The sequence below is a fragment of the Brienomyrus brachyistius genome, chromosome 18 (assembly GCF_023856365.1).
Source record: "Brienomyrus brachyistius isolate T26 chromosome 18, BBRACH_0.4, whole genome shotgun sequence".
In the NCBI taxonomy this organism is placed as follows: Eukaryota; Metazoa; Chordata; class Actinopteri; order Osteoglossiformes; family Mormyridae; genus Brienomyrus; species Brienomyrus brachyistius.
In genome coordinates, this window is record NC_064550.1 from 12414009 (window position 1) to 12428072 (window position 14064).

Consider the following 14064-nt stretch of genomic DNA (forward strand, 5'->3'; position numbering starts at 1 on the left):
TTATTATCGCACACACATAAAATATATATATATATATGTATGCATTATATTTACATGTATCTATTAAATGGCCAAATATCAAAGTCTTCCCGAGTTGTAACATCAGTCAGTAAATCATAAAAGGTGACCATAAATGCTTACTTGCTTGACTTCCCCTACAATGGAGTTGCAAATCTACTCCTGCACCAGTTTCTGTGTAATCAGAGTACTTATTTTGTTGTGTGCTTATGCTCGCGTTTGTGATCAAAAATGCACATATAATGTAATGTGATAGCATTCGGCAGAACAGTATTAACACGATATCAGAGGCGGACATTTCAGGTCCAGAGAGTAGAAATCCAGACCAAGACTTTGTTCCAACCAACCAGTAAAATAGTCTGTGACTCTTTATACTCAACTGGTTGGTCGAAACAAAATCCTGGTTTGGGTTTTTACTTTCTGGACCCGAAATGTCCGCCTCTAGACTTAGTATCCCGGTCATCAATGGAAACACAGGATCACCTTTTCACTAAAAAAAAAACCATTTACTTCAATAATCAGCTTTCTTACGGTATAAATATGGGTTTTAATAAAGATTCATTTACATAAAAGATCATTTTGTTGCACTGCTTATCTTCTCCTGTAGCAACTGTGATTCCGTTATTCGGAATGGCAGCGTAAATGCAAGGCAGGCGGTGGGGCCGTCTCACGGTCCCCTGGGACGGGCGGCTGTTTTGCGGCTTCCGACAAAACAGCATGTCAACGACAGGACAGCCTTTAAAAAAACGTGTAAAGTCTTTAATCTTCATCTGCCCCCGTTCATTGTGTGAGGAAGACTCCACAGTACACGCACTGACCTCCAGCGAGCTCCAAATTCAACTGAAATTCATTTTGTGGCCTTCAGCTAAATATTTTAATTAAAAACAAAAAAAAAATGTTAACAAGCAGACAGTTGAGGTTGAGGGTCATGAGAGTCCAAAGTCTCCAGTTGCCGGAAGCAGGGTGCGAATCCGTGGCTGTGCTCGTATGAAGCGCCCTCACCTCTATGCCATAAAAATGCCATAAAGCGTCACATTTACTTCCAAAACAATTATATACAAAACAATTCGTCCTTGGTGGCCCATGGGTGTGGGGTTGCAGGTCCATTCTCACTCTGTAGACTGTTGCTCTCCAGTCTGCTTCTCTTTTTTGAGGTTCTATGTAAGGACAACAGCTATATAGGTGGGTTTTTGTCCATTTTCCTGCCAAAAAGAGCCATTCGCTTCTGGGCATCCCACTCTCGCCATCCTCCACGACTTAGGCAAGAAGCCACGGTCGGGGCTAATTGGCGGACAGGCCACGCCCTCGGGTGGGCAGCTTCTGAGGTTGCCGTGGTGACAGAGTGGAACAGCAGGACCCTGTTGCCAGGCGACCAGAAACTCGGATGCACGTGCTCACCATGCTTGCAGAGGGCACTGAAAGAAGAGAGGAAAGGTCATTACCTCATGCACACGCGCACGCTGAATGCACAGGCCATTTGAAGAAGGTGCCGTCGGCTTAACTCTCCCCTCCCCCCAGGTAAATGGACACACTTTGATCATTTGGGTCTTTTAGCACAAAGCAGTTCCTTTCCTGAAGATGAACCATGAGGTTATGCTACATTAGGCAGAATTAGGCCTGCTGAGAAATCACCCACCTCCCCCTTGTGTGTAACGTGGTTGTGTTTCCCCATCTGTCTGCTTATCAGAACATGTGTCAGCTTGTGACTGAGTGTGTATATGTGTATGTTTGCAGATAGGTATGTGTGCGTGTGTAGACACACACACACACACACACACACACACGCTTACCTAATAAACTCTGCGTGCGGTTCAGTATTTGCAGGGGACTAAATGTTGACAAAATGTGCCCACAAAAATTGTAACTCAGAAATAAACTTTGTGGGATCCTACTTTTACAAAAAAGGAAAGAAAAAGGAAAAAATATTGTTATTAGATTTCTGGTGACTTTTGTTGAGTTTAGAGGCCATGATTTCAACTATAATGAAAGTCCAAAAAGTCAAAAAGTCATAGAAAGTACTGGAGAGTCCCCACAAAGATATGAATACAAACATGCGTGTGTGTGTGTGTGTGTGTGTGTGTGTGTGTGTGTGTGTGTGTGAGGCCTATCCCACCTGTCCCGAGGTCAGCTGACCTGGGGGTGACCCTGCAACCAGCAAACAGTCTGTGTGATAAGGTGGGTCCAGGGTTGGGGAGGGGTGGGGTGAGTCAGGCTGGTGTGGAGGGGGCCGGGGGGTGGGGGGGGGGCACAAACTGAGATAATAAACCCCGAAACACACTGTGCCTGTGATGAATATCTTCTCACACTGCTCAGTGGGCCGTGACACGCTGACATACGCACCGTCCAGGACGCACTGTGATACACCGATGCACACACTGTCCCACTCACTGACACACACTGTCCTCAGTCACCCAGTGCATTAATTCACATGTACCAGTGAAATATCCAGTAATTCATACTGCATACACACTGTACTGGTGGAACGGCTGTGATGCGCACGTTTGTGAAACTGCCTCACAGAAAGACACGTATCCCCAAAATTCAAGGGCAGGAAAAAACATACATTTTCTCAGAAAATACTTTACAAAATTTCCCTAAAGCAACATAAGGAGACACCCTTAGCACAACAAGTAGAATCTGTACAACAAGATACAAACTAATCTTCCTTCATATTCACAATTAACAGTGACGTTAGTTAGCTATTAATGTTAAGTTGTTACAATCAGTAATATAAAATAATATATAAAAAATAACCATCATGGATACAGATGTTAACTACCACAAACAAAAAATAAATATGTGATTTCATGAAACTTATTTTCATTGGTCAATTAGATGTCAAACGTTATCCCGGGTGAATGGGATAGTAAAAATTAGTAAAATCTATAGTAAAAATTCGTCAGTCGTGAATTGTCAAAAAATGGACATGCGCTATTTTCATTGGACGGTGATAGGCTGGGCCTGCCTCAGTGGTGGGACGGCCACATCGGGCAGGCAGGGGCCGGACCCTGCCCCGGGGCATTCCCGAGGCGTGGGAAACGTGCCGTGTGAACGCCGTTTCGAGGAAGAGCGATCGCAATGCGGAAGAAGAGGGGCATCAGCGTCCACCCATGCAACACACACATGTTCCCTGGGAGAAAGCGATTAGCCCATCAAAGGTATTTGTTGCTGGTGGGGGATGAGGGGGGGGGGGGGGCACTCTTTGTAATCAGACGCTGTCCCGGACCAGACCATGCCTGATTGGTCATCAGGGTCCTCAAAAGGAAATTGAGGCCCAGGGAGTGTCGACACAGCCGATTGGTTCGTTAATTAACATCTGCGATGGGTTCGCTCGAAAAAAAAAAAATGCAATTATAGAAAGGATAAGGACGAGAGATACTGAAACAATGAGGAGATTGGATCTATTCCACTTTATTTTCAAAAGTACACAAATGTGTGTCTTTCTTAAATAAAGGAATGAATCACCCCGGTTTCAGTCATTCCTTATGTCTCTTTTATGGCTCTAGGGTCATAGCTGGAGACTCCCCAGGTTGTGTAATCATCGATGAGGGAAAAGTACACAAGGCTTTGCCTACCCCCCCCCCCCCCACCCCCACCCCCCTGGGCTGCATGGCGGGCATGCGGCAGTTACCTCTGTGAGGCCTCGGCCTTTTGGCCCCATCCATATCAGGGCCGTTCACATTAAAGCAGAACCTGCAATGACACCGCCTCTGTGGACCTTGCCCTCAAAGAGCAACACTAAGGGAGTGTCTGCAAACTACAAAGCACACACAGCCATGTAGACTGGGCTGCACTGTCTGGGGCTTCCCAAAACGAGCTGAGAGATGTGCAACGGGCAGGATGGACGAAGGTCACATCCTCAGCCTAAGAGACAAATGAAAGCTGCGTTCTTGCCCATTTGTAGATGTCAACCTTCGACACCAGATTTTGACTGGAAAGGGGCACGAGTGACATTCCGTTCTGAATGAACGACTAATTTATCCAGCCTTCTAAAACCTCTTCTCCTGTTTTCCCCTTAATTCCTGCAGCGCTTGTACAAATTTGTCATCAGTGCCAAAGGCTGCGTTTCACTGGAACACATCCGGCTTGATTTTCTTGTTTGCACTTTGCTCATTTATACAGCTGCATGCTTTCACTGAAGCAATCGGGTCTAATATCTCAAAGACAAGGTCAAACGGGGAGGGAACGAGTCACTGCAGCTCAGCAGGGAGTCACAGCGAGTCAGAGAAGAGTCACAGAGGAGTCAGAGAAGAGGAACAGGGGAATTAAGACGGTGCTGACCTGTTTGCTGGAACCCATGGAGCTGAGATGTCCGATGCTGCTGGTGTCTGTCACCACCATGGCGGAGGGGAAGCGGGGGGAGTGACTGTATTGGGGGGGCTCCTGCTTGTGGGAGTACACTGCCAAAAAAGATGGAGGGGGGGGATTGAGGGTCTCTCATACCCAGGAACAGGCACATGCACATACCGACTCACACTCACGCTCTACTCACTATGTGTGTGCGTGACACCAGTCATGAAGGGCTGCTGACCCATGTGACCTGGTGCCTGCAGGGGTGGGGCCGACAGGTGGCTGCTGTGCAGTGGCTGCTGAGGGAACTGCACCGGCTGCGCAGTCAGCGCAGTCAGACTCCCTGCTACGCTATTGATGACCGGTACTCCCTGCGATGAGTTCAGACCTGAAAGAAAGGGGGGGGGGGGATGTTTGAGAATGGGGGGGGGGAGCAAGGGTAGGGGTGGAGTTTGGTAAATGTGGGATGGCTGGAGGGGCGGGGAGGCGGGGGGCAAGGGGTCCAGGGTGAGACATTGACAGACTCACTCTGTGCTATAGTCATGATCAGGCTCTGGGTCTGGGAGTGATGCTGCTGAGAACTGTGTGACAGGGTGGGGGACAGTCCGTGGATGTTGGTCAGGGTGCTGACTGGGGGCAGCACTCCTCCTGATACAGACAGCTGCGTAAAACAGGGAAGGGACACGGAAGGAGGTGGTCAGTGAGGCAGGAAGTACAAACCCTGATCCAGGAGGCCCCTTTATGTGTCACATGATCGAATCACTCACACCCAGCGTTAGCCAGTTAAACCCGAACAGAGCAGAACACACACACACACACACACACACACACACACGCAGATCTGTACTCGTATCTTTGTGGGGACCGTCCATTCATTTCTATGGGCAAAACCCAAATGTCAACAATGATAACCTTGACCCCTACCCAGCCCTAACCTTAACCATTAGTAACTGAACAAACTACATTACTTTTGGCATTTTTACTTTTTTTCATTGGAGTCACAGATTTTTCTTAAATTTCTCATCGTGAAGAGCGAAAGGTTTTTATCACATTTTGGGAACCTTCGGTCCTTACAATTAACTGTATATCTAACCCCCCAACCACACACACACACACAAACCTGTTATTACAGACCTGTTATATCTTTGTGGGCACCATTTATATTTATGACAAAAATGCTAATGATGCTACCTGTAACAACCGTAACCGCTACCCAGCCCTAACCGTAACCCTAACCCTAACCCTAACCGTAATCCTAACCGTAACCGTAACCCTAACTGTAATCGTAACCGTAACCGTAACCGTAACCCTAACTGTAACCCTAACCCTAACCGTAACCGTAACCCTAAACGTGGCCAAACAAGTAGCTAAAACAAAATACAGGAACTCCTTCATTTTTAGTTTTTTGATTGCAGTCATAGATTTTCAGAAAATTTTCTAAAAAGAGTTTTCCCTTAAAAAAAATGAATACTCATCATGTTCTGAGGACATTTGATTCCCACAAGGTAAGGTACACTTGGACCACACACACGCACACACACACACACACACACAGATAAGGGATATCACAGGGAGCGCCTGAGCTGACACAAACACACATGGAATGGCTGCCGTAACACAAAGCCCTTTGTGTCTGATCTCACATTCACACGCAGACATGGGCTCACTCTCTCTCCACTCAGCCCGTCGTGTTTGTTTGCACAAGCAGAGGGTCTGGCTGAGAAGGTTATTTGCGCCTGTCATTGTGAGGTTTTGCATGTGGCTCTCTGCTAGTTCCCCTTTCGGTTTACATATTTGTGTGTCTGTGTATTAAGTGTGGGGATTAAAATCCATCCATCCATCCATACATGTTCTAGCCACTTGTCCTGTGGAGTGTATGTCCCCAATAGCATGCCAGTCCCCAGGGCACACATACACACACGCTCACACTATGGGCACTTTAGAGACCATAGCAGTTACGCCAACCTTGACAGTGAGACATGAAGTGGTCCCATCCACCCCCACATCAGAAATCCAGCAGGCTGCAAGAAAACCTCATCTCCTAATTCTCAAAACAGCTGCATGCTTCTAAGTTATGGCAGCAAATTTTAAGAAAAACCGTGAGACTGACTTCTGGTCAGATCGGTGTCATATATACTGACCCCCATCACTTGTACGACATGCTGGCGGAATAAAGGCTGAGGTGGGGATGGAGGTGGACATTCCTTGCAGGTCAGATACTGAATGTGTCCTGCCAACATAATGTTTCTCCACCCGGTACTTGAGGACCCCCAGACAGTCCAGATTTTTGTACTTCCCGGCTCTCAGCACACCTGTACCAGACACTTGCCATTCTTGATTGCTTGATTGTTTGGTTCAGGTCTGCTGGGGGCTGGGGAGGTGAGCAAAACATGTGTCTGGGGTTCCCCAAAGACTGGGTTCAGAAACACTGCTCCTAGCAGATCGAAAGGGTCTGGGTCCAGAATCCGCATTCAGAATCCGTTCAGTGGCCGCAACAGCAGACGGCTAAACGTTTAAAAGTCCAGCCAGTTGCTTCAATATATATCTAGATAAAATAATTGATTTTGGTAGCCAATAAGAAAGGAGTTCAGTTGGACCCAGTTTGCATATTGCCTGGGTCACCCAGGCTCTGCTCTGCCTCGCTTACCATCTTTGGACCAGGTGACAGCAGGCTGTGGTCCAGGCCACCGGGGGACACCTGCTGCAGCAACGCCTGAGTGCTGGGCATTCCACTGTTGCCATGGTGACCAACTGTTGTAGAGGAAGTGACCTCACCGGCTCCTTGATGAGTGTATCGGACATCTGGATACACAGAGATCCAGGGAGAGAAATAAGAATGACTGTAAGGTGGCATTTAACAAAAGAAAATAAGGACACAAAGAGAGTGTAGGACACAGTGGGTCCTTACTAGGACTTCTCTCAGTGCTTCGATGTCTAATATTGCTTCAGAGGTCCTAGAATCACAGCTGAAAACATATACAGAGGTAGATGCAGAAATGGGCCCCTTTAGTAATGGGGTCAAAGGGAGGGGAGGTCAGAGGAGTCCTGGCCAGCAGAGGGTTTAGGCAGCACCAGCCGTATGACAAGGAAACCTGCTGTGACGTCATTGCTGAGAATACAGGCCTGACATGCCGGGACCACCGATGCCCCCTGTGGGTGGGTGTCGATATTGCTTGCCCATTGGTGAGCGTTCTAGAACCCGGCAGGGGAGCCAGGGGAGCTCAGTAGGCTAAGCGGATTCCCGTTTGCTCCATCAGCAGCAGCTCTCTTCGGCAACCCTTCACCATTTTTATGGTTAAAGTTAACTAGTGGTGAAATTACACTGTTTTCATCTTCTCATTAAAATTTACAGGCCATTCGGATCTCTTTAGGACGTGGGCACTCAGCTTTCGTGCCCGCCTCCTACGACCCCGGTGCTGACCCCACGTTGACCTTGGTGACCTACTACGACCCTTGCCTGCTGCGGGGGGGGGGGATGTTATCCCCTCTGGCTCACCCATTCTGACAGATACTGGAGACTGACGGTGGATCGGTGCTGATCATAATGACAATGGCTGCCACTTTGCTCAATCACCCATTGTTGTTACCTTTACACCTACTCTCTCCCTCGTGTGAGTGATGTTACCCCACCCAGAACACCATAGATAACCACACCAGAACATTATTCATGAGCATCATCTTGCTGCATGACGGGTATCTTTCTTGAGCCCTGACGTAGAGCTCCAGAACGGGGAGCCTCCTTGTCATGACGGACTACCGACCCTCCTACCGCGCACGCTACAGAAGGTCTAGGAGAGTTGGCCAAGAACCCTTAGTCATGAGAGCCATTACAGATTTATGAGCAGGTACCTGGCATCTTTCCAGGAGGGGAGACACCAGCCTGAGAGGGCAGGGAGTTGAGGCCATGTGTAGGGTAGCTATCCATAGCCAACTTTTGCCGGAAGGCCTCTTCCTTGCGGCGGTTGGCGAACCAGTTGTAGACGCGGACCTCCGTCACCAGGTTGGAGCCGAGGCCATGAGCCTTAGAAGGAGAAACCCCTCTCTGCACACACTCTGCCCTGGGGGGGGGAGATTTCATAAAGCACCATTACTACGAATATATTTCACGATATAGATAATCACGACTGGACCGTACCGAACTCAAAGTCTCACCTGTTACACTCCTCCACCAGCGCCTCCCGTTCCTCTTTGCTGGGGTTCTTCTGCCGCTCGTAGGCCTGGTACAGGATGTCCTGGGAGGCAGGCCCCCACTTGAAGCGGTTGCGCCTCATCCTCTTGCTGACGGGCTCGGAGCCAGCCCCCACCCCGCCGGCAGGCCGCCCTAAGTCCTGGCCGGGGTCGCCGAACTCTGAGAAGAGAAACAGCACCGGATCCTCACTGGCCTTGTCTGGGTCAGTGCCTTCTGAACTCTGCACGTGGTCGAATTCTGAAAAAACAAGACAAAATGACCTGGACCGGTCTCACACCAGCAGGGGACAAGTTTCATTCTCAGTGACACTCCGCAGGTGAGCAGTGACTCACAGAAGATTGTACGTCAATGCAGGGCAGTCTCTGGAGATTTTGAGCCCCATGAAAGTATATTATATTGGGCCCCGAACCCAGATCGATCTGATTATACTCCAGGTTTCAAGGGCCACAGTCACTCAGGGGCCCTTGGAATCGTCTAACTTTTTACGGCGCCCCTGCCTCAATGTGCCAATTCTCTCAAATCTCTTTAATTGTATGATACTGAATGTACATGAGATTCACAACTGGTCCTTCTGCCAGTTTTCCATCTGCATCCATTTTTTTTTTCTTAACAGGAGAATCTCTAACTTTGTCACAGTGAGAAAAAAAAATCTCAGTACAGTAACATGAACGATCCCAGTCAGAGTCGCTCTCGGATGAAGCGTCGACTTACGTCGGAGGATCTCCCGTTGTTTCCTGACGTACCAGGTGTAGAGCGCTGCCCGCTTGCTCGTCTTCATCGGTGTGCCCTTGTTCAGGTGCTGTGACAGGTGGGACTGGTTGAGCCGTGTCACGTCCACCACCTCCCGCTGGGGGATATTGTGCTGCTGCATGTAGCTCTTGATGGTGCGGGCTGCATGCCAGGGGTCCTCGCTGGGGCGCAGAACCAGGCACGGCTCAATAAAACGTATGAACAGCCCTAACTAAAATTACATTTTATTTCCCCTTTAGTGAAATAATAATGGTACCTGTATTGTTCACGCTACAGTATTTTTATAATTGACTGAAATTAGTACATTTTCAATAAACAATATAGTCCGATTCGAAATTCTGTAATTCTAAGTAATAATAATAACAATAATAACTATTATTATTATTACCATTATTATTATTATTATTGTTGTTGTTGTCACTAGCAGCTGCAGTGGTAGTAGTAACTAGTTTTAAATGATTTAATAACAGTTATATATTATTTTATGAGTATTACCAGGTCTTTCCTTTCACGTGAGACCTACCCACTTTATAACTATAAAACTGGCCGCTAATCGGACGAGCAGAAACCGCTGTATTCGAAAATTTTTGCAAAAAGTTAACGAAAAAGAAACGCCTTAAAACTCTGTTTCCTGTTTTTACTTGTTCAGCTGCACAATATGAAATACACAAATAAATTCGTATAAGTCAAGTGCCTTCTAATTGTTCCATTTTTTTCTTTTAGTCACGGAAATAAAAAAGAAAGAGCGTATTACCGACACCAGGCACGCTTCCGAATTAGGAACAAAATAATATAACTATTCCCGCAATTTTTCTCCAGGACTGCGTTATATTCGTATTTTTACGAAGTAGATGTTTAAGAACATATGCGACAAGATTATCTCAACGACCGTCAAAAAGCCAAGCGTCGAACGGAACCTGGTTTTTAAACTAAAATACGATTGTTCGATTATACTGTAATTTGATTTTATATGTACAATGGTGCAATTGCAAAATAACATTATTTAGTTAAATAGCAATATTATACTATATCATTATATAAATATATATATATATATAATGTAATTAAATGCCTTATGTAATTATGGGCCTATTTTGATCCAGTCTAAAAAACTGTGAAAGAAAAAACAATTAATTTAAACAGATATTCTATGATTACTATTATATTATTATTATTATTATTATTATTATTATTATTATTATTATTATTATTATTATTAACTAACTCGAACAAATCCTTATTTATTTCTGTATGAGTAACTTTTCATTAATCACGGCCACCTTACCCACTAGGCATTTATTTATTTAGTATTATTTTGATAAAAATACAAAATCCGTAATATAACACTACAATTCATCAGATACAAATACCCACGGCACTTGCGCGATAATTTTTTTTTTTTTTTTGGTTAAAAGGAAGTTTATAAAAATAAAAGCAAACTCACGTTGAAAACAACAGAGGAACCAGCCAAGAAAAGATCACTATCCAAAATACCAATCAGCGCTGTACGTTTCACCATTTTGCCGAGCTAACCGGGCCAGTACAGTGGCCTCCCAGGTCCGCAGAAGGTACTCCGAACACACGCTATCCAACTCAAATTAATTACCGCTGAAAAACCCAGTTTTAGAGAAATGGACCAGGCTGAGGCAGACACGTCGGTTTATACCGTCTTGCCAATGAGTAACCAGATATGTATTTGGTCTAATCGCGCGCCACTGTGTATCTTTCTGTTGATGATTTATAGAATAAAATTAATAACATCTCAGTTCCACGTGCTTCCGTTTTGATTTCGCCTGTCATTTGCAGACAGTTTGATGTCGCTAAATTAGCACTGAAAATAAGTGAAATCACAGAAATATGCAGGGAATGGATACATTAATAAAAGCTAATTAAGTCGGCCACACTAAACTATCTAAACATTATGCTTTATTTAAAAGGATATAATGGAATCTATATGGAAAATAGACTGAATAGTATAGCGTCTATTAAATTAATTGTGGCTAATTTAATAAAGATATTGACATATTTAATATGCTGGGCGACATACAGTAGGAAAACAATTTTGCAAATAATTGTTTTATTACAATAATGAAATTCGGCCTTTATCAATTGTCCTATTATTATGAAGTGAACGACTCCACAGTAAATATAAAAACATAATTTTAAAAATATTCGTGTATATATTTTGTTGCGTAACAAAACCTTAATTACTACACCCATACTTCTTATGGTTCTTAATTACTACACCCATTACGGAATTACTACTTCCAATATTGCATTATTGGTTAAACAGATTATTAAAATACATTATTATAAATCTTTTAAAATGTATATTTAATCCAAAAAAAATGTAAGTTGTAGAATCAGATCGGTCTATAAAATGATACACAATAACAAGGTAACCGAAATTCCGTAAAATCTCTTTGGGCGCGAAGGTTTTCGTGCCAAACCCAACTACTAGAAGTGACCTGAAATTATAAATCCTCAACATTTGTTTCTCGCCTTTTTTGCAGTGGTTTTTTAACTTTTATTTTCATATAATAGTAGTACAGTAACGGCAGAACGGTATAATCAAATAAGTGTAATTTAAGTGTAAGAAAGTTAATTCTAAATGCAAACCATAACCTTTTATTTAAAGTAAATTGTTTCAGAATTCACATGGATGTTTAATTCACATGAATTAAATCACAGACTTACGCCACCATTCGTTCAACTTCAGCCCTCTGTTCAGCCGCTTCTTCCGTGTTGAGGGACTGCAGTTCCCGCAGAATAGGCGGCGTGTCGAAATCGTCGCCGTCTTCGGATCCCTCATCTCCGGAGCACTTGCCACTTTTGCCGTGCCCGTTTGCCAGTGCCCGAAACGTGGTCTTTGAATCCGACCCGCTGCCGTTCGTCGCTGCGCTAGTCGGAGACATCAATGATTGCTCGTGTTTGAGGCCGGACGGACTGGGGTCCAGATCGTCCAGGGCTTGGATCAGGACGTCTTTGGTGACTCCGGATTCCAGCAAAGCGCTCAGGAGCTCCTGCTGCAGCGATGTCAACTTGGCGACCATTGTCGAAAACATGAACACGTTTTAGTGCAACAGCTGGTTAAAAAAAGCCAAATGTGAATCGGAGAAAGCGTGTCTGCTGCTTGCTGCTGTGTGATGCGCGTACTACATCTGAGGGCGCCTGGTTTAAAGGCTTTCGTGGAAAACAGTCCAATGTGCCATAATGCTGCGGAACAGAGACGTTATAGTAGCAGGGGGCGGGCCGAGGCGGGGCAGCATGCTGTCGGCCAAAATGCCAGGAGTGGGACGCAGACTGCTCTGTGCTCCCATCGGTGACTTTAAGTAGTGGTAAATTGTTTTGACTGCCTTGATGACTGTGCGGATGGACTCCCGTTCTGCCCAAAAGCATCCTTGTGATTTCAAAATGACAGTGGTGATTACTGTTATTCATCAATTCGTCCACGAGTCTGCACTGATTAAGTGTGGAGCGGTTAACGACGGGATGACTTGTTAATTGTACTGATTGAACCCCACAAGGATTAGGACTTTATTGATTCAATCAACGTTTAATCCACTGACCGTATAAGAAGCCTGGAAACTGTCAAAAAGAAAAACAAAAGAACGTGAGACTGGCGAGCTTTTACACACATAGGCCTAATTTAAGCACAATTTAGTAAAATAATGTAATTTAGAAATCGCGAAGAATCTTGTGGAGATTTTGCCTAGGCCTGTTATCAGCGGGTACTATAGCCTATTGTTAGGCCCACTCGTAACACATTAGGCCTATATAAAAACATACACCAACAGCTAGATCTATTCGTAACCAATATCTATTTATTTTTTTAACAAACAATAAGTGCGATGTGATTATTATTTTTATTGTTGATATTGTTCCTCTTCTTGTTGTTGAATTACACTTTATTTTGTTATAATAGCAAATGGCACTCGAACCGCAATACTCCTTACGGAAACATAGCCTACATTATTTTTACAACCATTATTGTTTTTTAAAACAGCCTATGGATTTTGTTTAGTTTAGCATATGGACCTTCAACTAAATTCCACCTTCGTGGAAAAAAATTAACTTTACTTAAAGCGTAATGTGTTAATACTCTCGAATGTTAAAATGATGTGTTGATGTCTGTTACATGGTGGGTCTCGGATGGTTGTAAATCTGCCCCACGCTGCAGGTGCGCGATCACCGCCCGGGAATAAGCTAAGTGCCCCTCGCCCCCTCCCTCGCAGAATCTGTTGGCACCGAGGGGGCCTCTCAGGAACTGCGCACTGTTTAGTACCGCGATAAGGCCACTGTGTTCTGGGACATAGGATCGCTTAGTGACTCTCCTTCACTCTTTTCCCTTCTTGTCCTCCTCCCCCTTATTCTTCGTCTCCGTAAAATTATTATTATTATTATTATTATTATTATTATTATTATCAGGAGTGTATGTCTAGTTAGAATGGATGGGGGTCTGATGGCAAACTACTCATGACTTAAGCCAATAAATGCGCATCTATTTGCGGTGCTAAAACCCAATTTAGGGAGGATAAAGTCCCCCTAAAATAAGCCTAACGGAGTCTTATTATTATAAATAATAAGAATATTGGTTATATTGTTAGACGTTTGTTTAGATTCGTCATTTTATCAAAAAGCCTGCCATGTCAGCATGCCTGTACAGAAGCTGCCTTATCTGTGCCGTTTCGGGTACAAAGCGATCTTACTCATGGCCCGCTGATGTCCGGCGCAGTTTCACGCGGTAAAACCCGGACCTGTGGGCGTTTAACACAAGGGCGTAAGTTTGGTTTCTACGTTGTTAGGAACCTAATCAG

The 14064-nt window shown here is 44.8% G+C and overlaps 1 protein-coding gene across 4 annotated transcripts; it reads right to left on the minus strand.

Moving 5' to 3' along the window:
* Positions 1-541: 541 nt before the first annotated feature.
* On the minus strand, positions 542-13661 carry LOC125713463 (hepatocyte nuclear factor 1-beta-A-like). 4 transcript variants are annotated; one of them, XM_048984612.1, is made up of 9 exons: positions 11945-13654; positions 9209-9408; positions 8461-8656; positions 8158-8366; positions 6956-7110; positions 4837-4969; positions 4511-4696; positions 4300-4418; positions 542-1433 (listed from the first exon to the last, which is right to left on the minus strand). In XM_048984612.1, exons 1-9 carry the CDS (start codon positions 12310-12312, stop codon positions 1413-1415), a joined length of 1587 nt encoding a protein of 528 aa, XP_048840569.1. In that variant the 5' UTR covers positions 12313-13654; the 3' UTR covers positions 542-1412. The 4 variants fall into 4 exon arrangements, with proteins under 4 accessions (XP_048840569.1, XP_048840567.1, XP_048840568.1 ...); XM_048984610.1 differs by having other exon boundaries at positions 8461-8734; positions 11945-13650; XM_048984611.1 differs by lacking the exon at positions 542-1433 and having other exon boundaries at positions 3622-4418; positions 11945-13661.
* Positions 13662-14064: the final 403 nt, after the last annotated feature.

Bases quoted from the DNA above. Each gene is read 5' to 3' on its own strand.
- LOC125713463 (XM_048984608.1), bottom strand. From the start codon at position 12,312: ATGTTTTCGACAATGGTCGCCAAGTTGACATCGCTGCAGCAGGAGCTC. The intron at 8,735-9,208 runs GTAAGTCGACGC...TTGTTTTTTCAG, and splicing joins ACAACGGGAGATCCTCCGAC to AATTCGACCACGTGCAGAGT. The intron at 4,419-4,510 runs GTGAGTAGAGCG...CTTTTTTGGCAG, and splicing joins TGGTGTCACGCACACACATA to TGTACTCCCACAAGCAGGAG.